The sequence below is a fragment of the Chelonoidis abingdonii genome, chromosome 1 (assembly GCF_003597395.2).
Source record: "Chelonoidis abingdonii isolate Lonesome George chromosome 1, CheloAbing_2.0, whole genome shotgun sequence".
Lineage (NCBI taxonomy): Eukaryota > Metazoa > Chordata > Testudines > Testudinidae > Chelonoidis > Chelonoidis abingdonii.
In genome coordinates, this window is record NC_133769.1 from 249,692,422 (window position 1) to 249,719,987 (window position 27,566).

The 27,566-nt window shown below is 43.2% G+C and overlaps 1 protein-coding gene across 3 annotated transcripts in view; it reads right to left on the reverse strand.

The window, feature by feature from the left end:
• The window catches only part of VWA3B (von Willebrand factor A domain containing 3B), a 147,308-nt gene that overhangs the window by 97,315 nt on the left and 22,427 nt on the right, over positions 1–27,566 (reverse strand). For all 3 annotated transcript variants that reach the window (XM_075061022.1, XM_032805576.2, XM_075061025.1), the window contains 6 exons: positions 23,846–24,015; positions 14,134–14,258; positions 8,188–8,304; positions 4,934–5,130; positions 4,053–4,207; positions 883–1,021 (listed from right to left, as the gene is read on the reverse strand). In XM_075061022.1, the coding sequence (XP_074917123.1) occupies positions 883–1,021; positions 4,053–4,207; positions 4,934–5,130; positions 8,188–8,304; positions 14,134–14,258; positions 23,846–24,015 (903 nt within the window). The remainder of the gene's footprint in view (positions 1–882; positions 1,022–4,052; positions 4,208–4,933; positions 5,131–8,187; positions 8,305–14,133; positions 14,259–23,845; positions 24,016–27,566) is intronic.

Here is a 27,566-nt window from a genome sequence, read left to right on the forward strand (position 1 = left end):
AAAAACTCTCGTGGGGGCCTGCGGCAAATTGCCCCACTTGCCCCCCCGCCCCACGAGTGGCCCTGGTCAGCTCCAGGCAGCGGGGCTTCAGCTCCAGCCCCATACCACAGGGCTCAGGCTTTCGCGATTTATTGTTTATTGCCTGCATCCTGCTTGTGACTTTTACGAATCATAGCCGTGACAAAATCTTAGTCTTCAACATGGGTCTCCCACATTCCAGGTGAATGCCCTAGCCACTGGGCTAAAAATTATAAGGAAGGTAGTGGCACTACAACCACCTTCTTCTTCACCACCAGCTACTTCTTGAATTCTTTGCTTTTGTCAAAATGCCTGAGAGTCCAAAAGAAATTTTACAGGTCTAAATGAAAGGCTGCATTTCAACATTACCAAAAATTTTTTTTCTTTCAGTTCAATCAAAACTATTCAGTGAACTCAACACAAATTCACAAACTGTTCTGGTTAATCCCAAAATGCATTTTCTGGTGAATAAACTATTTGTCTAAAAATATGTCACCCAGCTCTAGTTACAAGCCTTTGGCAGGGGTGGGAAGAATCACAATTCACACATGCTCAGTAGACAGTTGCTAGAGCTTAGTTAAAATCTCCAAAGATTTTATCTGCAGAGGGCATGCTCCAGCCCAGGGCTAAGCAGGACTTTCTCTACAACTGCTGCTCTCTACTGCTGCTGGCTGAGATTGGGCACCTGAATTGACAGCATTTTTAGGAAAATCAAATGTTTTTGCAAAATGTTTCTTTTTTTTTTTTTTAAATGGCCACTAATTTTAACTGAAAACAACGTGCAGGGAAAAAAAAGCTTCAATCAGCTCTAAGTGCTAGTACTGCTACACATATCAGGTTTCTGGAACCACCATTTCATCTAACCTGAATGAGCTGAAATATTTTCTCCTTCACAAGTGGAAGTTTGTCCCTCATAGACTGAGATGTATCAATGAGAATATAGACGTGATCTTCAAGCACGTTCCCAAAGAGACCTCTGCTCCCTCGCTGAAGCCATTTAACCCTGCAAGGAAAAAAAAAAAAAAAAAAGTCACCTGAACATAGTGTGAAAGGCAACATTTCAATAACATTTTGGAGCTAGAGAGCAGCATAAAGCAATATGGTAACATTAAAGCCAATAATCCTCCAGACTGAACTGGCTGTCCCTGGGAGCAAGCAAGGTGTTCCTACTGCTCAGTGACTGTACTCCAGACCCAACTTAGGGAAGCACTTAAACATGTGATAAAATCCATCCCCATTCAGGGAAACACTTAAGGCCCTGATTCAGCAAGGAACTTAAGCACTTAAAACAACTTTAATATTAGGCTCATCTTTAAATTCCTTACTGAACAGGAGCCCTAACCACATGGTTAATTTTAAATTAACTGGATTCGAGCACAGGCTTAAAGTTAAATGTGTGCTTGAGTGCTTTCCTGATCAGAATTATTTTCCTGATTGAGAGTCTCTAATCGGTTCCACTTTAGGTTCCTCTGGTGAGCTGTAACAACCTGTGTACATTGCACTGTGGGATATTAACGAACAGTGCAGTGGCTCGGAGATAAAGATTACTCACCTTTGTACAAGTTAAAAGAGAACGATGCCATAAAAAAAATAAAAGAATCATGTCACATTTGCAGTTGAAGGGCATTTTCTCATGAAGTATTTCACAAAAGCATGCAAAGTACTCTACCAAAGTTTCATGATGAATGGACAACCGATTCAAAATAGAAAAATCTATGTTGGTGTTCTCAGATCTGAAATATAAAATCCTTGACTCTCAAATCTTTTCTGCTAGGAGCTTTCACCAGCATGTGAATTTCAACCAGAAGACGACAAAGATAGGATAAAACAAGGAAAAATAACAAAACCCTGGATGTTGATAAATATATTCAGGCACTGATATCCTTGATGGGAAGAAACATGAAAAACTATGAAGAGAAATGCTTGAACACAATTGTTTCTGTCACACTGAGAACAATCCCTAACAGACAAATATTATAAGGGTCAGGCTATGCCTATTAATTGCATGCCTGAGCTCTGGATGGGGCAGAGCCGCACTGTACCAGCAGATGCTCTTGGAAGGATTATGCTTTAGGGAAGCAAAAGGCCCCTCGGAGCTCCTCGGGAGCTCCACTGCTGAGCCAGCCCTAGGATTCAGCACCATGTTCTCCTCTCTATGGCCAGCCACCAGATCTAGTTAGGGTGGAGAGGAGGGTGTGACAGTCAGGGTCCAGACGACCCAAGGGTCTGAACCCCAAAGAATAAGCAATTGAATCAAACGGTTGTATACAATGTTATTGTGGATAAATATATATAAAAAAAGGTCTTTTATGAAAGCTTGTAGTGTTCTGACATTGACGGTCATTAGGAGAGGTGTTTACAAGTTATGGCTATGAATATAAGTATGTATATATGTTTAGAACATTTTAACTGTTGTGCAACCACAGCACCACCTCACAACAGAGTGGTGAAGCAATCAGGCAGCAAAAGACAATAGTGGAATTAATAGGGAAACATCGAAACAACTTGAAATTGAAATGAAAACCCCAGTCTTGGAAAACTAAGAGAAAAGGGAATTTTCTCCACCATGCAGTATCACCATAGTCTGAGAGGGGGAAAAAAATCTGCAAATCCTCAAAAGAGAGGGGGTTTGAAGTAAAGGACATCCAAAAACTGAGAGTCAGCATCTAGGCAGAGTGCTGTGTATGGAACACTAGATCCCCTCTATGATGGGGCACATTGCAAAACTGTTCAGAGTCAGTAGGTAACATACTAGAAAAGGGAATTTAGCTAATATAGAAGTAAAATGCCTGAGACTGACCTTTATGTTTATTTTCTATGTGACTTGTATGTGTTTGCTTTTCCTCACAAATTTGTCTTTGAATCTCTGATTTTTCTATTAAATAAACCTTTTTTTGGTTCCACTCCAAGCAGGTCTCTGTTGCGCAAACTGCCTGGAGTATATGTGTCAAAATGAACTGATAACAGGTGTCAGTTTTCACACCTTCAGGGGTGTCCTACCATAGGGAAAGAGTTCAAGTGTTTGGTAGTTCAGAACCCTGGGAGATGGATTCGGGGAGAGTTGGACTAGACGGGCTGTTGGGGGCACCCTGCAAGGAGTATCTAGGCTCTGAGTCATAGCCACATACTATTAAGGCACCCAAGATTATAGGGCAGATGATGGACAGAAGTCATTACTAATCTAAGTGACTCCCAAAATGTCCCAGAAAGCCATAGCCTAACCCCCTCTCCATGCTTTTTCAACAAGGAGATACACTTGTGATTCTCAGATGGAAGATACTATACATGTGCAAACAATTTTGAATTATGACCTGTCTTACTTAATATTTATTATTGTAGCATCTGATTTGAACAAGAAACTTTCAGCTCATAGATAAATGGAGTAAATGCCTATCTAGTTTTATTGTAGATTCTAAAAGTACCTTTACTAAAAGGCAATTTTTCAACTTCTTACATCAGTGCTCCTCAGTGATCAATATCAGGCATTCATACACCGGGGTGGCTCTAGACACCAGCACACTAAACGTGTGCCTGGTGCACCAAGCCGTGGGGGGCGGCCTGCCATTTGTCGTGAGGGCGGCAATTAGACTGCCTTCGATGGCATGCCTCTGGAGGTCCGCCAGTCCCGTGGTTTCAGCAGCAATTAGGCAGCAGGTACGCCGAAGGCATGGGACCAGCGGACCTCCCATAGGCATGCCGTTGAAAGCCACCTGACTGCCGTGCTTGGGGTGGCAAAATACATAGAACCACCCTGTTCAAACACTCCTGGTTGCAAAACATATGACAATTTTTCCTTTCACTCGAACAGAAGAATGCAAGGTTACAAAACAGTATTCAATCCATACATCAGTCTTTCCTAGTACATGAATACTAAGAGGTCCTACACAAAGGTCAGACTTAAAAAAAGGTAACTAACTTCTTTATAACTTTTATTGAGTGTTTACCCCCTGCTTCTGTCTGCCATGGCTGTAAACTTAAAACATTTCTGCATTAGAGCATAGATCTGAACAGATTTCATTTGAAACCAAACTAACCTTCTTTCCATTTGTCCAAGAGCATTCTTCATTCTCTCTTCATACTGCCTGTACTTCTCAGTAGAGACATACACATGAACCACAGACCCATCTTTCCAGTAAGTGTGTACAAATTTATCACAGTATTTTGCGTGGATTATTTTTTTATTCGTCTCCTATAGGGGCAAGGAATTATTAACCAAATGTTTTAAAATGTGATCTTTGCAATGTGCTGTAACAACATTTGGAAAATACACTTAAAAGGCAGGGATCTATGCCTGCTTCAACTGCATAGCTGCAGAAGTAGCCACAGATTATAAACCTGCTCAGGACATTGATACCTGATACGAAATCAATAGAAACTGTTTCCCTGTCCTCCTTGACCTGCTCTTAGCTAGAAAGAACAGGAGAAGTATAGTGAAAAGTGCTCTGGTGGTGCTTGGGAAGAGCAAGCAAACCACAGAATAATCCAACCCTTCACACTTTGCTTTGAAACCCGGTAGTATTAGAGCATCTGGGCCCTCTACAGCTCCTAGACCATGTGGAACAGAATAAAAACTGACGAACATTCCTTTGCCCCACTCCACTGAGTCATAAAGATGAGGAAAAACAAGTTGTTGCTGAAACGATCCCCCACAATCCTTCGCGGCAGATTCCATAGTGAAAGCTGTCCTTTCAGGGCAAAGAGAGGGTCACTTCCACTCCATTTCACTTATGAATCTCTTCATCCTGTTCCATTAACAAGATTTTATTATAATCCTCCAAATAAGAATGGGGTTACAAACAGACCACATGCTGTACAAAAGGCTCATCTATAGAGTTTCATTGTAAGTCTGAAAAGCAGAAAAGCAGATAGAAGCCAAAAAGGACACAGCATTCAAGGGAATCTTAGCAGTACTTACAGCATCAGTTTGTAATGATTCATCCTCTGGCTTGGCTTTTATGTCAACCACCCCGTCAGAGTGCCGAAAAGTACAGTCAGCAAGTGCTTCATACAACGTCAGCTTCTGAGCTTTCAAGCCATTCTTCTGCAACCACTCCTTAGAACTTATATAATCCTCAGGTTTTGGCTTAGGCACTGGAGAATCAGTTTTGGTTGCTGATTTGAGAATATACATAACTAATTGTACTTAACATAATTCACCAAAGAGTTTCTGTAAGCTATTACAAAAGAAGACTGATATATGGATAACTGGGCCAAAATTTACAAACTTAAGGCCAACCTTGGCTCCAAACTCCATATTTTGACACCTAAATAAAGAGTCTGATTTTCAAAATTGTAGACAAATCATACTGACCCCAATGGGAGCTGCGGGATGCCCAGCACTTTATAAATAAGGCCAGCAATTTAATTGCCTAAGTATGGATTTAGGAGGCTAACTTTAGGCAACCATGTTTGAGAATGTTGATCAGAATTCTGAGTAGAATCACTGAATAATTATAGTTATAGAGATCTGACCGCATGCATGAAGTTGCAAGAACAGAGCCTTATCATATGAAAGGAATTGCCTTTTGACTGCTGATCAGTGGCCTTTCACAAACTCTGCTAAATCATGTTTTAAAACAAGTCTGTTTGCATATTTTTAAAACAAATATGTTTGCATTTTTTTCCTTTGCATATACTTATGTAAAGGCCATGGCTTAGTGTGTATACATAACCTATTATCTGAAGAGTCAATAGAAAGTAGGCAGCCTCTTTTTCACTTCACTAGAACAGAACAGAGTACATTTTAGGATACAAGAGTTTTAAAGAGATCGGAAAGACAAAGAAAGGAATGTAGACAAACAGGACAACTCCAGTTATCTGAATCACTGAGACACAAAATAGATGGGCTGCCCGAGTTCAGCTATTAATCACACTGGAATTTAATGTTTTCTTTAATTCAGTTTAGTGTATGATCAGAACATTTTATACAGTAATTATATATGAAAAAATACATTAAAACAACATTAAGGTTGCAAAGTCAAGCACTTCTAAATTAGGAAATGTCAGAATTAAAGTTGCCCATGTAACCTTAAATCAGGCCCTTTGCCCAACATCACACAGGAAGTATGCGGCAAACCCAGGAATGGAACTCAGCTCTTCAGTACTACTCCAGAGAATGCCCTTTCTCTCCCTGCATCCCTCTGTCTCATTTATTGCCAAACCTGTGTACTGAATGAAGCAGAAGTTCTGTAGAACAAATCATATGTGATTGTGTAATTATAGACTGTACCATAATGCTTATACACAAGGGAACCATATTAACGTTGCACATGAAGCCTTATTTCTGATATTTCTTAATTCTGAATGCTTAATTTTGCAACCTTACTATTTTTAACCTGTATTAATGTAATTTCCTAGTTTTTTTAAATAAGAAAATTGAAAAAATAATGGAATAATACTGATACACACACCCCACCCATGGATCATCAGCAGGATTTGAATTTAGGACTTTTAGATCCACTGTACAGGTCTCCAACTTGAGCTAAAGTATTAACTGGTAGCAGTAGTAGGCTATTATCTCTATAAGGTCCAGTCACGAGATAGGGAAGGTGACACTTACTTTGCCAGTAGCTTACACGCTATTTGTAAGAGAGGGAAATGTTGAGAATTAAGAATTCTGGGTTCTATTCCTGGCTCTAGAAGGTAATATGATCCAATAGTTACAAACAGCATAGCCAACCATATAGATATGGCACAATTATTCTTAAAGGCAGAGTGGCTAAGTAGATCAGACTAGGGGTCTTCCATATTGGAGGCCTGGGTTCTCTTCACAGCTCTGCCAGAAGCAATCTTGTGTGACCTCTCAGTGACCCCTTCTGTAGAAAGAGGGGGATCCGGGGTCGGAGGCCTTGTAATGACTATGAAGTGCACAGGATTAACATCTTGAGTAGTGGAACAGCTGAGATCAGAACTCTTGGCTTACAACCCAGAACACTTTCCCCTAAGTCAAAACATGCTTTTCAGCTGTTTCTTTGCCTAACTATCCTACAGAGCCAAGTAGGGAAGCCTGGGAATGTGTGGTTGCCATGCAGAAGCTCCATCAGGCCTGGAATCATGATCAGGGCAGATAGGATATTCAGAGATTTTAGCAACAAACCTCAACACCTAAAATGTAGGCTGACCTAGCTATGTCACCCAGGGGTGTGAAAAATTCACACTCCTGAAAAACATAGTTAAGTCAACCTACACTCCAATGTAGACACCACTAGGTCAATGGAAGATGCTATTTTTCTCTTCCTCTTAGTTCCCACACTCCTTCATTTTCATTCGGTTCAGAGCGGTGATAGGAGACCCATTGTGAACAAGACAATACTCAACTTACATGTAAACAGATATATGAAGAAACATCTCATCAGGCAGAAAGCCTGGTTTTCACTTTTGCTAGTGACACAGACTAAGAACATGTTTTCAGTATATATATTCAGAACTCCTTACATAGTATCTGCATACATATTTCAGAACAATATTGATTACCAGTCTGACATTGGCTTTTATTTGAGACCTCACATGACATACAGAGTACAGACCAGATTCAGGTCTCCCACACACACACACTACGTCCTTTGCCAGTTGACAAACCTGGGTCACAACCACATTCCAGTGAAGGGTTTTAGTGTGTGGCTGAGGCCTGAATAAGGAGCAACTCTCAAGTTACAACTCAAGTTAACGCTGCAGTGAAGACAAGGCTTAAGCACATGACAGTTTTCAGAGGTTTATAATTTGGTCAAATGTGGATGAATTTTTGTGGGGCAGCTGAACTGCACAGCTATCCTCTGCCAGGTTTCAAGTCCCTCCCTCAACCATAGAGCTGATTGAGTTCCTTAGAAAAATAGCTGGAAAAATTAACATTAGTAAAACTATCTGTTTTCGCTAGTATTGTTCTCAGAGACATCTGAATAGTTTTTGATGAAACTTTCCAAAAGGCAGAAAGCAAGCAGGGAAAAATTCACCAAAGAATTGTTAAAGTTTAACAAAGTTAAAGCAACTGTAAATAGAAGCTTATAAAGGTAAGTGTTTGCAACCGTAACTACAGATGTCGTGTTTTGGTCTTAAAATAGCCTTAAAAAGAAAAATCATCCCTAAGTTGGAAGTTTATCAAAATTGCCCACAAATGAAACAAATTAATCATGAACACAATGTTATCTTTCTAGAAATAATTATGAACAATACCTTTGCCAGATATAGGCTGGTCTGACTCTGATAAAATATTCTGAAGTTGTATCAGAGCATTTCTGGCCTCCTCCAACTCCTTCCAGATCAGGAAGACATCTTCTCTGACACCAGCTACTGTGGGAGGAATAATGCACAGACTTTAATGCTTTCAGACAAATTCGGTGTTCACCTCTACACCTGCTCAACAATCCTAAAGTCAATGGAGTTGCCTGGGTAGGTACCATTTTATTACCTTGTCCATAGGGTCTCTTTGCAGTGGGAACTCCTCTCTTTAAAAGGGATTCAAGGAATATACATGAGCAGAGAGGCACCAGCAATGAAGCTTCACTTGAGATGCGCTGCCTGGGCTTAGGGCTCTGGGCCCTAAAACAAAGGTACACAGCCTCCTGGGTTTGGGGTGGTGGGTTTTGGTTATAGCCTGTCCCATGGTGAGGGGTAAATCCTCCTTCCCAGCATGGGGAAACTCCACAAGGAAATTCTCATAGAATTCCCCTGTGCATTTTAATGCAAAAGTGGGAAATCCAGCTCTCTGTTCTTTCTTTCTTTTTTTTTTTTAAATTAAAACCAGGCTTTGCATGAGAAACCCCAACCCCGAAATCTAGAAACGCTGACATTTTCTGTTGCTTAAAATTCCTAAATCTGAGCAGATGTACTTGTAACTTTAGCAGTCCCCTAAGTATAAGTGATGTTATTTTAGCAATATACATTTGTCCTCCTGCTATAACTAACCAAAATCTTAATGACACCTAAGTAATTTGTAAAATTGGTTTCAATTAGGCAAACAGGTGTCAATGAAATAGATTACTCAGTGCAAACCCCAAAGTTAGAATAGATCTAAGACCAGTTGAATTTTTAAAATGGTCTTTGCCCTTGATTAAAAGTTTAAAATTGGTCTTTAATAGAATTAAAGTATGCAAAAGCTGCAAGTTCAAAGCTGAAAAATAGAGATGGCATGTACTTCTGTTTCAAGAAGTCTACACAATGCTGTGAATAAATTAGGTACCATGGCCTATGAGAACTTAATACTGTAATATGGATCAGAAGGAAGAATGGCATAATAGAACAATACGAGATGTAAAAGGATTGAATCATAAGTGCTCGTTTCTGTAAAACCAGATTAGTAGCCTAATGCTTATTTACATATTACAACACTGAATTAGTCCAACTATATCTTAACATCTGCTGATGCAATCCAGTGTACCCAAAACAATTACAGGATATGCCATACTTGATAATATATTCAATATATCTCTACTAAAATAAACCATCAGTTAACCTACCTACAAATCCCGCTCATTTTGACTGTTCAATAAACATCATAGAATTGCCTTAAATGAACAATACATATATATTTTGTAAATACATCAACACTGTTTTAAATGTGAAATGTAGTTAATTTTCCACATAACCTTTTATTATGTGTTACTATACACTGCCATCTCCTGGTATCCTCTTGTATTTTGAGAGTTCTGTTTTAGCCAATACAAGTTAACATGAAAATCAATCTCTACAAAATCATAAAAAGTTCAAGCAAAATGGAACATTCCACAGCATAAAACTGAAAAGGAAAAATAAAGTATAAGTTTCTCATTGACCTTAGAAAATCGAAAAAATATTCTGATCAAAACACTTGATTCAGTTTCATTTTAAGAAACACCACGCTTAAAACATGACAATTGGCAACACATTAGCAGAGTTACATAAGAACAAAAACGCACTATAAATTTGCAATAAACTACAACTACCAGGCCATTGAACATGTACCAGCTACAGTGATGTGGAAGTAAAACCACCAAATATAAATCAATAATATATGTATTAATCGAGGTATTGAACATAAGGTTGTACTAACAAATACAATTCAGAAAAAAATATTTCCTTCCCAAATCATCATCTCCTATTAAAAGGGATCCAGATTTATTTTTGTGAAGGTTTTAAATGTTTCTGTTGAAAAGTTGAAAAATAGAAGCATTGTAAATGTTCTGCTGGTTTCTCCAGGTCTTTCTAATTTATATGTTTTGAAAACTTACTATATGTACTGATATGTACTGTATCCAGTATGGGACATGTATTGAATTCAATATTACACAATAAAACATTAATTGACATTTTTCACTTTCTTTTATGCCACAGCATTGTGAAATCAAATAACATACCTGTTTGATAGCAGTTGTATTTGGTGACAAATCCTTTAGATGATAAATGCATTTTTACTACAGTCAAGCAACACAATATTTTTTTACCCAGGTAACAACCAGGATTTACAAGACCAATGACAAAATGTCAAAGCAGGTCCTACCTGGGGTCTAGTCCCCCACAGCAGGCCAACCTCTCCAGAGATTGCTCCAATATCATCTCCAGCAACTCCTTTTTCTCCAACTGAAGGGTTCATCTCCCCCTTTTTTCTGTCCCACCCACCACATCCTCACACCCCCAGTCATCTTCCTCCACCTGAGAAGCCACAGGAGAGAAAAACTGCTCCTTGAGGCCCCCCGAGAATCCCCACACACACACACACACAAATATAATAATATAAACATCAATATCCTTTATATGCAGTGTCCCACATGATCTCAATCATACTGTCCTACTCATCCTTCCTTTCTCCTGCTTCCCTCTCCGATGCTGGCTTTCCTGTTGATTTCATCTTAATATTCGTTTTTCCACTAAATATTAACAGCCCTCAAAAGCACTGCTGCTGGTGCCCATTTTTATTGCAATTACCTAATTTTCAAGCACGGATGTAGTATATCTACTTCGGGGGAAATCAAGCACTGACCCACTCCAGGCTAACAGCTTGTCAGTTTAACTGTCTCCTTGGATCTACTTGAAGAACTCAACAGTTCCATTTCATAAAGGGCAAAGAACTCAGTGATGTCCATGGGATTACAATGGAAAAAGGCAATATGCAGGATAAATATGCCTACAGCTTTTATATTTACTTTCCACTAGCAGCAAGAATGAAAGTTGAGCTTAAAGTTTGTTTTCTTCTGCCTGATTCACCACCATGTTGCTCTAATTTTGTGCCTATGTAACTCCACTGATTTCAGCAGAATTACACCAGCATTAAGCAAGAGTACCACAGTGGTAAATCAAGCCCCTTATTTCCTTTACACAATAAACTCCTATTTTGTGCCTAGATAACATTTTAAATTGAATGACTGACTCAGTGTTAGAAGGATAAAATAGTTATTTAACTGTATTCAAACCCTTACAATGAGTAAAGTTTAAAATTATTAACAGAATTTTAGAACTGGGTTCCAGACTTTTAAAACCTTTTACTAAATATGTACTACCTATTATAGTACCAGATATGTACTTCACAATACAAATAAAGATGAATTTCCTGCCTTACAATCTAAAGTAGTGATAGCTAAAAAGCTGAAAAAGAGCAATAAATAATAATTAAAAATTTAAATTGCGAATGGAGCATTTTAACCTGGTAGAATGTATACCCACTTTGCTGTACAGAATCAAACTCTGTGTGTGTGTGTGTGTGTGTGTGTGTGTGTGCGCGCGCACATACAAACTACAACTAACATACAACACCCCGATAAGCACCCCTTTCCTCCTCCCAATTGCTGAACATCCTCACAGACAAAAAAAAAAAAAATCAATCTGTTCCAGCCTTACCTCCCAGCAGCCATACCCATCCTGTAGCCTGCTTCAAAAACTACTCCAACCCCACCTGATTTCAGAACCAAGATACCAAACTAGCTTACAACCACCAGCAAAACTAAACAAAAACTGGCAAACCAGCACCAACATTTCTAAAAGTCCAAGAAACAGAAAAAAAAATAAAATTAATTTGCAGAAGGGACTGGAATACTAATTAATTCTGTGATCATTTGACTCAGATCAAAGGGAGAACAGACAAATGCAAGAAAATTAGACATTTTAAGTTGCTCAGACTTATTTTGCATACAAGCCAAGATGGGGAATTTAACTTCTTCCTGCAGAACCCTGTCTCCGCCACTGTGTGGCAGTAGAATACAGTAGCATTCTTTAAAGTAAAAGCAGCAAAGAATCCTGTGGCACCTTATAGACTAACAGACATTTTGGAGCATGAGCTTTCATAGGTGAATACCCACTTCGTCAGACCCACTTGGTCAGTGAATACCCACTTCTTCACATTTGACGAAGTGGGTATTCACCTACGAAAGCTCATGCTCCAAAATGTCTGTTAGTCTATAAGGTGCCACAGGACTCTTTGCTGCTTTTACAGATCCAGACTAACACAGCTACCCCTCTGATACTATTCTTTAAAATGCTGCTGTTTAAAGGCAGCACTTCAAAAATTAGGCACACATGTAGCACTGGAGATGTATTTGCCTGCATACCTGGAATGTTCGATAACAGAGAAGCAAATCCTGATCTCCTTTCCACTGGGGGGGAAGGCCAGTGGGATGCTATGCAGGTGAATTCTGCAGCCGATGTACTACCATGGAGCAGGGCTCCATGGAGGTTCTCTCCATAGCACAGGAAGTGGGATTTGGACAGGGTTTCCAACTTTCTAATTGCACGAAACTAAACACCCTTGCCCGACTCCCTGTCTCACCCCTTCCCCAAGGCTCCAGCCCTGCCCCATCCTTTCTCTGAGGCTCTGCCCCTACTCATTCCATCCCCACCTCCCACACCCTCACTCACTCACTCACTCATTTTCATTGGGCTGGGGCAGGGGCCTCAGGTGCAGGAGGAGGTGAGGGCTCTAGCTGGGGGTGCTGGCTCCAGGATGGGGCCAGAAATGAGGAGTTCCGGCTGTTGGAGAGGGCTCCTGGTTGACGCAGGGGATTGGGGTGTGGAAGAGGGTATGGGCTCTGGCTGGAGGTGAAGGCTTCAGGGTGGGGGCAGAAATGAGGGGTTCAGGGTGCAAGAGGGGGCTCCAAACTGAGGCAGGGGTTGGGGTGTGGGAAGGGGTGAGGATTCTGGCTGAGGGTGCAGGCTCTGGGAGGCAGTTAGGGTGTGGGAGAAGCGGTGACATGTCCCCTGGCTCCTAGGCAGAGGTGTGGCCAGGCAGTACAACTTCTCCTACCAATATAGCTACTGCCATACGTGGAGGTGGTTTTATTATGTCAACAGGAGAGTTCTTTCCCATCGACACGGAGCGGCTACACAAGCGATCTTACAGCAGCGCAGCTGCATCAATACAGCTGTGCCGCTGTAAGCTCGCTGGTGTAGACATGGCCTCAGTTTCCAATTATTTTCTTTTGTAGTTTATTCCACATATGCAAGAAACAAACCCATTAGAGGCTAATCAGCATTTTTATTATTATTGCCCTCTGCATCATTCAAGAAGGCATCGTGAAACAAGAGACATCAGACATGGAAGAAAAAAGTAATCACGGCAATATACTTTCTGCTCGGAAAGGATTTAGAACCTAGACACAACTGGAGTTTTCTGATTGGTTGTCAGTGATGTCATAAGCATGGCTATAATGCTTAGTAATTGCACAAGGCTAATTGTCTTCCTTTTTAACTTGTAAATTCTAGTCCATAATAGCAATAAGAAATACCACACAAAGGATTTCAAAGAGATTACTGCACTTTCAGGTGATTAAAGCTACTCATCATTCATCTTTAGAAACGGTGGCATAGAAACACTTTCAGATATGCAACATTTACTGAAATGCTTCCACCACACCCCTAGCATATATACAGCAACACCTTTCCCTCTTTCCAAACAAAACAATCTTGTTCTTTTCTGTGTATCTCTCTCATACACATGAAGCTCTGTCCATTTCTCCCTTCTTCCTTCCCCCTCTGACCACGTACATAGTATCCACCCTTTCCCACCCAGAGGCCAGCCATTTGTCCTGCCCCTGCTCCCAGATGGTAAAGTGGGAGCACTGCTCATGTTTACGTTTATTAACACTTGGCTACATTTCCTAAATTACACTGTTATTCTGAAGGTTTTAAGAAAGAACATGCTTTTATTATTTTTACCTAAAGGCACCTTTCCTTTCAATTTTCTTGAATTCTGGGTGGCTAGACTTTCTCCATCTTCCTCACTCTTTGGTATAGGTCCAATGATATCTATGTAGTCAGTTCTCTCAGCAAATGCATGGAATCTGTAATATAAAAAGGGTTTTCATCTCTAAGTAAATTATGTAAATACATCCCTAGTTTATCCCTTCATTATGTACCTCTGAACATCCTTGTTGCCCTTCTATAGAACTCATTGATTTCTGTTACTGCATACTCATACGGTGAAGAGGCCAGAAATTGGGGTACTTCAGAAGTGTCAATATGAAGACACTAGCATAAATGTTCAGAATCATTTCCTTACCTGGACCCTGGAGTCTTTTTTAAACAGGGCATCCTGCAAGTTCAGAGCCCCACAAGTGCCTTTATTGAACTACTGATATACAAGCCAGGGAGACAGGCAGAGCTCAGTCATCCACCTGAAAATATTCCACAGGAGGAGACAAGTTATTCCAAACACACTGAGGGTGCATTTCCATGGTACTTGAGCCGTAACAGCTGATTAATGCAGGCCTCGTGTAAAGGGAAAGAAACAGGCCTTTCCAAAACAAGGATGTACAAGAAACAAAGGCACTAACCATGGGGATCCCATGGATTCCTGACTAGAGCTATGGAAAAGCTAGGCCTACACTTTCCTCCAGGCTCCCTTCTGGTTGCACAGCCAGCTACCCAGCTGCCTGCACTGCATCTGTGCACAGCTACCCAGCTGCAAGGTGTTATTGCTGGTCCACTGAGTATTAACATTCACACTAGACTTCTGCAGAATTATTTAGGGCTCAGGAGGGATCATACCACATAGAATGCTTCTGCCCATACCATAGCTCTGCAGAGCCTCTACAACATGGCATTCCTCAGGAGGGACTGCCACGATGCCCATAATTATTATTATTATTTATTTGGATTATGGTTGTTCCCAGAAGCCCAAATCAGGTTTGAGGACCCACCAGCCTAGTCACTGTACCAAAACAGAGCAGACCTTGCCCCTAAGAGGTTACTACCTTAAAAAAAAAAAAAAAAAAAGACAAACAGAAACAGATACAACAACAACAACTAAATTAACTTAATATAAATATATACAACTCCTTAGTTTCCACCCTCCTCCCCCCTACACACACACACCATCACCCTCACTCACTCACTCACTCATGCCCGTCACCCCAATCGGGGTATGGGCCACCAACCACAGATCTCCAGAGTCTTCTATCCTGGGCCATTCGCTCTAGTTGGTTCCAGGTATAGCCCATTTTTTTGCTATCAGCCTGAAGGTCGCGTCACCAGGTGTTTCTTGGACGGCCTCTTTTCCGCTTGCCTTGGGGGTTCCACCGCAGTGCCTGTCTGGTGATGTTAGTTGGCTGCTTGCGTAGTGTATGTCCTATCCAACCCCACCTTCTCCTTCTGATTTCTTCCTCTGCTGGGAGTTGACGGGTCCTCTCCAAGAGGTGGATGTTACTGATGGTGTCTGGCCAGCGGATCTGGAGAATCCTTCTGAGGCAGCTATTAATGAAGGTCTGGATCTTCCTGGTGGTTGTTTTGGTTGTCCTCCAGGTTTCAGCTCCATACAGTAGGACTGATTTCACATTGGAGTTGAACAGTCGAATTTTTATTGCCAAAGACAGCTCTCTGGAGCTCCAGATGTTCTTGAGCTGTAAGAAGGCTGCTCTTGCCTTATCAATCCTTACTTTGATGTCTGCGTCTGTGCCACCCTGCTGGTCGATGATGCTACCTAGGTAGGTGAAGGACTGCACTTCTTCCAAAGGGCTTCCATTCAATATGACTGGGTCGTTGCTGAACACCATCACCCTTCTCCCCCCAAACCTATGGCCACTGTTCAGGACACAGCCAATTTGCGTGTCACTGCCATTGCTCACCCAATGGGCCCTCCTTCCACCTTCTCCACCCCAAAGGAAAACATTCAACCACAGTCAGCTGGGGGAGAAACCCTGCCCAGTGTCTGAAGGCTGATACCTGCCTCTTCTCCCTGTGGAGCTGGTCACCTAACTGCTCCCCAGAAGGACGGGGCAGGTTGGCCCCCTCCCATGAGCCCAGCAGGGACAAAGCAGACTCTGAGGAGGCATGGTACAGTGCGGAAGCTCCCCTCTATAAGGGCTGATGGATAACATCACCTTTGCTTCTTCTTGTCCCAAGACCTGCCTTAAATTAGTAACATTGCAGCAGTTCTGACACTTCCTTTTGTGTGTTACAAGTCATCTAGCCAGCCCTCTGCACTGAGGCAGGACCATGTATACCTAGACAATCCCTGACAGGTGTTTGTCCAACCTGTTCTTAAAAATGTCCAGTGATGGGGACTCCACAACCTTCTTCAGAAGCCTACTCCAAAACTTGACTATCTTTACAGTTAGAAAGGTTTTCCTAGTATCTAACCTCAATCTCCTTTGCTGCTGATTAAGCTGATTACTTCTTGCCCTACCTTCAAGGGACATGCAGAACAATTGATCACTGTCCTCTTTTAAACAGCCTTAACATATCTGAAGACCATTATCAGGTCCCTCCTCAGTCTTCTTTCCTCAAGACTAAACATGACCATTTTTTTAACCTTTTCTCACAAGTCAGGTTTTCTAAACCTTTTATCATTTTTGTTAATCTCCTCTGGACTCTCTCCAGTTTGTCCACATCTTTCTTGAAGTGCAATGCCCGGAATCAGACACAGCTGAGGCCTCACCAGTGCTGAACAGAGTGGGACAACTACCTCCCTCCCATATCTTACATATGATACTCCTACTAATAAACCCCAGAATATTAGCCTTTTTTGCAACTGCATCATATTGTTGGCTCATATGCAATTTGCGATCCACTACAATCCCCAGATCCTTTTCTGTAGTACTACTACCTAGCCAATTATTCCCCATTTCGTAGTTCCGCATTTGATTTTTCCTTTCTACGTGCAGTGCTCTGCATTTGTCTTTAATGGATTTTATCTGGTTGATTTCAGACCATTTCTCCACTTTATCAAGGCCGTTTTGAATTCTAATCCTGTCTTCCGAGGTGCTAAAACCCCGTTCCAGCCTGCTGTCTTCCAAAAATATTGTAAGCACACTCTCCTCTCCATTATCCAAGTCACTAATTAAAATACTGAATAGTACTGGACCCATGACAGACCCCTTTGTCACTCCTCTAGATATTTCCTCCCGGTTTGACAGCCAACCACTGATAACTATTCTTTGAGTCCGGTCTTCCAACCAGTTTTTCAACCACTTTATAGTAATTTCATCAGAACACATTTCCCTAGTTTGCTTAGGAGAATGCCAGGTGGGACTGAGTCAAAAGCCTTCCTAAAATCAAGATATATCATGTCTGCTGCTTCCCCCATATCCACTAGGCCAGTCACCCTATCAAAGAAGGAAATTAGGTTGGCTTGGTTCAATTTATCCTTGAAAAATCCATATGGGCTATGAATCATTGTTGGCCTCTCCAAAATGTTGTTATATTATGGGTGGAAGCAAGGTTAGTGTGTGTTCAGTTCATGCCCCTCTAGTATTTTTAGCAAAAGGAAAGATTAAGGACAGGAAAGTCTGGCACTAGAATGTCCCCCACTCTTAAGGGACAACAGAGGGAGATCAACTGCATAATCCAGCCTCCCTCTCCCCCCCGGGAAAGGCTTACAATCATAGGAGAATGTGATGAGTGTGTGCCAAGCCCTGAAACAGGGAACAATCTGACTGGGATTTTTCTACCAAAGACTGCCACTGCTCTGGGTCCTGATGACACTGGGGATTACTCCTCATTTACATCCGCCTACTATGTGGCAGGAAAGCCAGTTACTGGTTTAGCCTTGATTTATGCAGGAGAGTACCAACAAGACCTCTTTTCAAGACAAAATCCCTCAGCTCAATATAATGATATTGCTACACTGGTTCAGGCTATAAGAGGTGTGAAGATGGGGAGTGCTAGTGTCTGATTTGAGTTGTGTGTGTAATGCACTTACTGCTTTTCTTCCATTTGATAAAAAAAAATGAAGGGAAGAAGAGTGATGGCAGGAGCATTAAGCATACAGGCTTATGAAAGTGGTTGGAACAGGTGACACAAACCAAGGGATTGATGGAGGTCTGGGTAATGAAGGATAAGGCACAAGTCAAGAATGGAAAAATTAAAAGATGGAATGATGAAGCAGATAGGGCAGTAAAGGAAGAAGCCAAAAAGTGGATTTATATGGCCAGGAGAGACGGCCACCGCTGGGGTAGAGGCAGTGACAACCAGGGCCATGAAACAGAGAGAGAAAAAAGATTTTGATCTACAGGCTCTACAAAAGGAAAATGAGGAAATACAAGACACCTTAAAATTATTAGGTGGGGGAACTGGTGTATTATATGAATGGGAACTAAAAACACAGGGATCGACTACTTGTGGCTTGAAAATCGGGGGAGGTCCTGGTTGGATTAAGTGAGGAGTTCATGAGAATAGACACACAACAGGTGGACATTTAAATTAACTTAGCACTAAAAAGTGAGTGTTTATTGTGCAATGGAGGCCAACAACTGCAACTGCTAGAAAGAATAAATGCTTTTTTGTAATTGTAGATGCTTTTACTAGGCATACAGAAGCTACACATTTGTGTTTGTTTTATGTTTGTGTGCACATATTGAGTTTGACGTATCTGAGTTCGTTTGTGTGTGTGTGTGTGTGTATGTGTTTTGTAGGAAATGGTTTACGATCAATGGCCTGTGATGGGATGTTAGATGGGGTGGGATCTGACTTACTACAGAGAATTCTTTCCTGGGTACTGGCTGGTGAATCTTGCCCACATGCTCAGGGTTTAGCTGATCGCCATATCTGGGGTCGGGAAGGAATTTTCCTCCAGGGAAGATTGGCAGAGGCCCTGGGGGTTTTTCGCCTTCCTCTGCAGCATGTCACTTGCTGGAGGATTCTCTGCACCTTGAAGTCTTTAAACCATGATTTGAGGACTTCAGTGGCTCAGACATAGGTTAGGGATTTGTTGCGGGAGTGGGTGGGTGAGATTCTGCAGCCTGCATTGTGCAGGAGGTCAGACTAGATGATCATACTGGTCCCTTCTGACCTTAAAGTCTATGACTATTTCGACAACACTGTACAGCCATCACCACAGCTCAGGTGCTAATTCTCTAGGTGGGTTCTTCCTATGGCTATGGATAGTGATAATGGTCCAGCATTCATGGGAAAGGTGACTAGGAAGGTTTGTGAGATACAACAACATGATCAGAAATTCCATATACCATGCCACCCACAGAGTTCAGGACTGTGGAACAAGCCAACGAGACAGATTAAAAACAATGCTGAAGAGATGGTAAGCAGCTCAGGAAAAGACTGGGATGCTAAACTACACCTTGTTTTAAAGATCATAAGGGGAAGCATGACAAAGGCTATGCGGGTTACCCCTTTTCAGACTATGACTAAAAGGGAGATGAGCTATTCATTACCCCAGTAATGGACATAATGCAGTGTAGGGCCGGTGCAAGGAAGTTTCGTGCCCTAGGCGAAACTTTCACCTTGCATCCCCCACGGCAGTTAACTCAATCCCCCACCCCGGCGGCCCCCCTCAGCAGCTACCCCCCCCCACTGCAACACTAACCCTTTCCCCTCCGTCCCCCACGGCAACTAACCCCCTGGGGAGACCTCCCCTCCCCACCCCTCCGCCATGGCAGCTAACCGCCCAGGGACATTTCCCTTCCGCCTCCGCCACAGCAAACCCCGCCTTGGGGAGATTCCCCCCCCCCCCGCCACAGCAGCTAACCCCGCCCGGGGAGACGTCCCCCCAGCCTCACCACGGCAGCTAACCCTGCCCGGGGAGACTTCCCCCTCCCGCCTCGCCACAGCAGCTAACCCTGTCCGGGGAGACTTCACCCCCATCCCCCCACCCCACCACGGCAGCTAACCGTGCCCGAGGAGACTTCCCCCCTCTCCTCCCCGCCGCCTCTCCTAACCCTGCCTGCGGAGACTTCCCCCCTCCACCACGGCAGCTAACCCTGCCTGAGTAGCCCGCCCCAGCTCACCTCGGCTCCGGCTCCGCCTCCTTCACTGAGCACGCCAGCGCTGCTCCAATTATCCTCCCCCACCCCAGACTTGCGGCGCTGATTGGAGGAGACTTAGAGCTGGGCTGTGTGCTCAGTGGAGGAGGCAGAGTGGAGGTGATCTGGGGCGGGGAGCTGTTCCCCTATGTGCCCTCTGCCCCCCATTACTGCGGGCAGCCCTCCCCGCGCACCCCGCCACCCAGCTCACCTCCACTCCACCTCCTCGCCTGAGGGGACTTTTAGGCACACCCAACCACTAGCTGCCCTAGGCGGCCACCTAGTTTGCCTAAATGGTTGCACCGGCCCTGATGCAGTGTAACAGAGCAGCACCTCAAGGAATTGGTACGGCACACACAAGATGGTGGCAAGAAGCCTAGGAGAGGCCCAACAAAAAAAATGAAAAGATAATTGATGACCAAGCTTCTAGCAAGGCATATGAAGTGGGAGATCAGTTCCTCATGCAGTATGTCTCAAATAAAAGGCCACTTCCAAAAGCCAGTTGGGAGAGTCCCTGCTATGTAATGGACAAGGCTAGTCCATCCATACCACTGGTCCAGGAAAAGGATGAAAAAGGGGTGCTAAACCAATGGTTGTATGCTATGCAGATTAAACCATACAGAGGGAAGGACAGAAGGAATCTATTGATATAAAAAGAGGAAGTGACAGTAATTGTTTTCTTTTTCAGGTGTTGATCACCGTGGGAGGTATATTATGCACTGCACTGGGGTCCATGGTATTCATGATACAGCAGAGGAACAAGTTAGTGACAGCGCACAAAGGGAAAAAAGCCACCCTAGCCTTATGGTTTCCAGGTAATTATGCAGGAAAGCCTGCAAAGCTCTGGTACAGACTGAACTGCAGCCAAGGTGGAAGATCCTGTAGCACAAGCAACTCTCAGGAGCAGGTACTTGGACTGGGGGACCCAAAGGGAGCCATGTGTTTAAATGGGATGGTAATGGCTAACCTAACCAGTTACAGCATGCAGTTAAACACGTGGAAAATATTACAGTTACTCTAAGAGATCAACAAATGAACTTCTGCCCAGGAGTCCACCTACCACGCCAGGAAAGTGACTGAGGCTTTGAGGTTCTCTCTGATGTGACTAAGAACTGGCAGAGGACCACCACTGCTTCTGAACATACTGGTGTAAAAATGCTTCCTATTCCAGAACTGAAGCACGATGAACTATGGACTAATGATAAATTGTGAATATCAGATTATGTATAATAATGTACAGTACCAAATGATACCCTTAGTATTGAATTTAACCAATTTTATATTCCCACAGCAGCTCTGTCATGCAAAATGTGTGTGCTTCTATATGCAAATGGTAGTAAATGTGGTGCAAAATTTCAGACAATCAATGGATGAGGTGGAATTGGAGGAAATTTGGTGGCCTGAGGCAGGAAAGAATCAGGGAGAAAGAGATAAAAGAGATATAGGAATAGTACATGGAGCTGAGGCATTGGAAACATCAGCATGGAATCATATATATATATATATCAGAGTATTGTGGGAAGAAAACGAGTTCAACTACGAAGCCTGTTAAAAAGTTAACTAAACAACAGAATGAGGATATAGTGCAGGATTTAAAGGATCCAGGATGCTAGAATAACAGGACAGTTGTTTAGGGAAGTGGAAGCAGCACTCAATGAAATGCAAAAAAATCATGAACCACCCTAATGTATCAAAGGTGATTACCTGTTTGTGGTATGGCAGCTTCCTAATACAGGAGCTACAGGTAGGACTAAAGGAAATTCAAGGTGGGGAAGTGCCTGGGTTGTTGACAAATAAGGTGCTACTCAAGGATCTATTATGTTGAGAAAAAGTGCATGCTTCATGAGACATGGATCTTTCCTATAGTACTAGCAATACCAGTGGCCACAGGACTAAGTAAAGCATTAATAGTGTATAGCATCCAGTCCATAAGTATGTTGGAACCTACCCTGGCAGGTTACATCTTAAAGGAACATGTCACTCATCCTCAGATACTGGTAAGGAAGGGTGGGGGAGTCTGGAAAGCCCCAGATACCTCATGTTGTTCCAAGAGGCATGGTACCTATTTATGGGTTGTTGTGATGTACAGCATGTGGGTTCATCTTAGATGAAGAAATCCAAAACACCACATTACAGATGAGGCAATGGGGACAAGGTCAAGCCAAGGTTGCAAAGACTGGAGAAGGCAAACACTGTATAACCTCATGGGTTGGACATTTTCAGGATGGGACACAAATGTTATTATGACTGGCCAATATTCTGCTCATTTTGTGCTTTAGCCTTTATGATTTTGTCCCTACATGCCTGTGCTATTCTTTTTTACTCATCCATAGCTATTTGTCCACATTTCCACTTTTTGAGGATTCCTTTTTGATTTTCAGATTATTCAAGAGCTCCTCAGGGAGCAATTTTGGCATCTTACTATTTTTCCTATGTTTCTTTTGCAACAGGATAGTTTGCTGATGCACCTTTAATATTGTCTCTTTGAGAAACTGCCAGTCAGTGCTTGAATTACAGGGTAGCTTGGGGGAATGGGACCCCTTACTTTTAGGGGACACCTCACTTCTGTCTTACACCCCCTTACTTCTCACTATGGTTTAAATGAAAGCAAGCCACTTGACATTCAGGGGCACACAACTTTTCTCCTATAATTTAAGCATTGCTGCAAGCTCTCCTGAATGACTTTTTCCCTTAGATTTTCTTCCCATAGGACCTTACCTACCAATTCCCAGAGTTTGTTAAAGTCTGCTTTTATTAAAAAGTCTATTGTTCTTATCCTGCTGCTCTCACTAATTCCTTTTCTTAGAATCATTGTTCATTTCATGAGCGCTTTCACCCAAATTATCTTTAACCTTCAGATTAGCAACCAATTCCTCCCTTTAGCTGGAATCAAGTTTACAGCAGCTGTCCTCCGTCACTTCCTCCACCTTGTGAAACAAGAAATTGTCCCTGGTACATTCCAAGAACTTACTGGACATTTTGTATTTTGCGGCATTAATTTTCCAACACATCTCTAGCACGACTGCTAACTATAACCACTGCAGCCTCTGAATAAAGCTACACATTGTAATTAAGTCCGTAAGATGCTTGCTTTATGGTTACCTCCTCCTCCAACCCCACTCCACCCATTTCATTGTCTCATCCACCTGCTGAGTCTTGTCACAACTTTAACTGTGAATTATCTGAGACAGAGGCTGTCTTTTTACTGTGTGTTTGTATAATACTTAATACAACAGGATTCTGAATTCCTCATTGGTGCCCACAAGTGTTACTGCAATACAGTATATAAATCAATCAATCATCTGTTTCAGCATATTTTTGTGTCCATCTCTTTTCCTTGCACTTTTTTTTTCTGCAGAGCCAAGAATAGGTGGAGCGGACAGATTGTTTCTCATTTACATAGTAAACTGACTTAAAGAGAGACCATGAGCACCTGTGTGGAGAGAAGTTTGGTCTGAGCGTAGGAACTCCTGAGTTTTAATCCCACCTCTTACAACGATTTCCTCTGTGACCTTAAGAAAATTACTTAACCTCTCTGTCTCAGGTTTATCATCAGTAAAATGGGAATAATATTCACTTATCTCCTAGGTATGTTGTAAGGATTCACATATTTCTATCTGTATAGTCCTTCAAAAGTACTGAAATCATGTAGCAGTAATAGTTGTTCCCCATACCTTCCAGAGGTCAGTTGGCTCAGCTCCTTTAGGAAAAGGATGGTTTCTTCCTCCTTTGCATTAAAAGATACTGTGTGAATTGGGTATGGGCTGTTAGAAGCCTTCTGCAAGAGTAGCTGCTTCATGTCCTTTGGAAAATCACCCACAGTAAAGTAATAAACAGCTTCAACCTATGGTAGACATATTATGCATATTATTAAACAGAAAACAAGAATAGGAAGCCTTATTTTGCATATAGTTGCTTTGGATTTATTCTAGCAATGTATTATGCTGACATGAGGAAAGAAAAATCAGTAGAGTTGACTCATTACGAGGGTCACAAGGCTAATAAAGGCTGGGTTCTCCTTCTCACTTATTTTGGTGTAAATCAGAGGTAACTGCACTAGAATCCGTGGAATCACACTAACATAAAACTCGTTGAAGTGACAGGAGAATCAGTCCCATAGCTATTATAGCCTAGTATCTGAGACAGAATATGGTAATAACTGCAGTACCTCAGGCACTGTGTAAGTATTGATAAATGATCACTTTTAAAAGAAGCCACTCTCCACATACACAGTAGGGATCTCTGGAGCATCCACTAAGGAAAATAAGAGAAGATAAAACTGGTTGAGCCTGAGAAGGCATTAAGGAACCACGTCCGTGTCTTCATTCTGCTGTGAGGTACAGGCCTACAGTAAAGCAGATTAAATCCTCCATTAGACCCAGTGAGTGTTTCAATTTTTGCCTTCTAAAAGGTATGAATACACTTTGAGTGGGGGCTGTAATTCCCAGTTCAAAGAGACATACCCATGCTAGCTCTGGTTGAGTTAGCATGCTAAAAATAGAGTGTAGCCTAAGCAGCAAAGCAACAGGAGGCTAGCCGTCCAAAGTAGATACCTAGCATCTTGGACCGCTATATGTAGTTGGGTGGCAAGCCTGTCTCACCACTTGTACTACCACGGTTACACTATTTTTAGCATGCTAGCTCCATCAGAGCTAGCACAGGTATGTCTCTTGAACTAGAAATTATAGCCACAGCTCAAAGAATAGACACAACCTTAATGGATCTTCATCTCAGTCCCCTGATGAGCTAATAGACTGACCCATGGGCATTTTTACCCCAACTTTTACTGCATGCACAGATGAGACAGGATTCTCCAGCTATCCCACACAGTTAGTAGGTGTTGTGAACTGCAGGTTAAATACTGCTGACTCATGGAGGAAGGTGTGATTCATTTGATTCCACCCTGAGTGTAAGGGAGGGAGGACTAGCCCTCTGGGAGAGTGACCTAGGATTTGAGACAGGTAGGTCCTGAAGTAAGGAGCCCTAGGGAGTAGCTATGCCTGAGATGAAGGACAGTACACAATGGTGCCATTGTGCCGGGCCACATGCACAAACTGCCAATTATGGTTGCCAAGCAGAAGCGCTGGAAGCTCCCTAGATGTGCGGGGGCCACTGGTGCCTGGACTATGGCCCCACCCCCCACACTCCACCCCAAGGTCTTGCCTGCGCTCCGCCCCTCCCCCCTTGGTCCCACCTGTGCTCCACCCCACAGCCCTGCCCTGCTCAGCCCCTTCCCCCAGGCCCCACCTGCCACTCATTCCTTTCCACCCCCTCCTGCCTGTCACTCACCCTTAAGGCAGGAAAAAAGGCTATGCCCTCCCACATTTAAAGTTATGAGGCTCTGTTGCCTGTTGTCCAGTTCTTGACTGGAAAGTCTGGTCGAAAAGCAGACCTGGCAGTGTCTGGTAAGCAGTCTGGGTAGAGGATAAACCGCAATCAGTCTTCCCGCCAGGAGGGCAGGAAAAGCAGCTGCTTCTGCCTGGAGGAGCTGCAGCTCAACTGGCAAGAAAGAGAACTGGCTCCCCAGAACCAGGCTCTGGTGGAGAGAAGTAGGTATTGGCTCCATGCCAAACCAGGGGGATCCTGTCCACTCCACCCCCGTCCTGCTGGGCTTGCCCCTGGCCCCTGCCTCACTCTAGGGACGAACCCTCCACCCCACTCTGCTGTGCTTTTGCCTGCAACCTCTGCCTCACTCAGCGACCAACACGCCCACCCCACCCAGATATGCTTTTGCCCCTGCCTCACTCTGGAGTAGGGTTGCCAAACATCCGGTTTTTGACTGGAATGCCCAGTCGAAAAAGGACCCTGGTGACTCCAGTAGGCACTGCCAACCGGCCCATTAAAAGTCTGGTCGGCGGTACAGCAGGGGCCGAGGCTAAGGCAAGCTCCCTGCCTGCCCTATCTGCACGCAGCTCCCAGAAGTATTCACCAGGTCCCTGCAGTCCCTAGACACATGGGTGGCCAGGGAGGCTCCACGTGCTGCCCCCACCCCAATGCTGGCTCTGCAGCTCCTATTGGCCAGGAACCAATGGGAGCTGCAGGGGAAGTGCCTGCAGGCATGAGGGTAGCGCACAGAGTCTCACTGGCTACTCATGCGTCTAGGGGCCACAGGGACCTGGCAGCCACTTTCTGGGAACCGCATTAAGCGTCACAGGAACCCCACACCCTGAACCTCCTGCCCCAGCCTGGAGCCCTCTCGTACACCCAAACTCCCTTCCCACAGCCCACACTCCACACATACACACCCCAACCCCCTGTCCCAGCCCTAAGCCTCCCGAAACCCTTCATCCCCGGCCCCACCCCAGAGCCCACACCCCTAGCCCGGAGCCCTCTCCCACACCCTGAACCCCTCATTTCTGGCCCCACTCCAGAGCTCAAAGTGAAGAAGGGTGGAAGAGAGTAAGCGATGGAGGGAGGGGGGATGGAGCGAGCGGGGGGCAGGGCCTTGCGAAGGGGCAGGGTAGGGGTGTTCAGTTTTGTGCCATTAGAAAGTTGGCAACCCTTCTCTGGTGAACAACCCCAACATGAGGGCCCACAAAAGATTAATCTGGCCCTGATGAAGGTTTAAGCTAAGTAAAGAAACCACAGGAGCAGCCGAATCTGGGGAAACAGTTTAGCTACTGTAAGTTTAATGTGGAATTATTTTTTTGTTAACAGACTCCAGCAGTGAATCACTTTATGACTCTGTAATGAAGTTGTGGCTTTTGCCTGGAGCCAAGTGGGGACTCCACTAGTTTACACTACACTACACTACACTGCACATACACTAAATGAATTTTCATTGATTAGGTAATGGTTGCAATTAAACTCTAGTCCATGATGACCAACTGCCAAAAGGACTCTCCTGGATGGTGCACTATCCCACCAGGGCCGCCCAGAGGATTCAGGGGGCCTGGAGCAAAGCAATTTCAGGAGCCCCTTCCATAAAAACAATTGCAATACTATACAATACTATATTCTCCTGGGGGCCCCTGCAGGGCCCGGCGCAAACTGCCCCACTTGCTCACCCCCTCAGGCAGCCCTGGGAAAAATAAACCTTCCACATCTCAGCACAAACCCAGTTTTGAGAAAACTTCTTTACAAGGTATCACTGGTTCTCAGCATCAGCTAGTGCTAAAAGGCACTAAATCTCATTAAAAGGGTTGGACAAATATTTTCCATCAAAACTTTTTTTGGATCAAAAACTAGGGGTTTTTAAAAAGCAGAAAAAATCACGGACAATGTCTGCTTTCCTTCAAAATTTGTTGTTCTGAGTCAGCTAGTGCTAAGTTAAAACAGTCTTCACATATGTTTTTTGGATTTTCTTACATATTTCAGTAAGCAATACAGAATAAAAAATGACATCTTTGCTGAGTAATATTAATTTACATTTCATTAAAAATATTTGAGCAATCA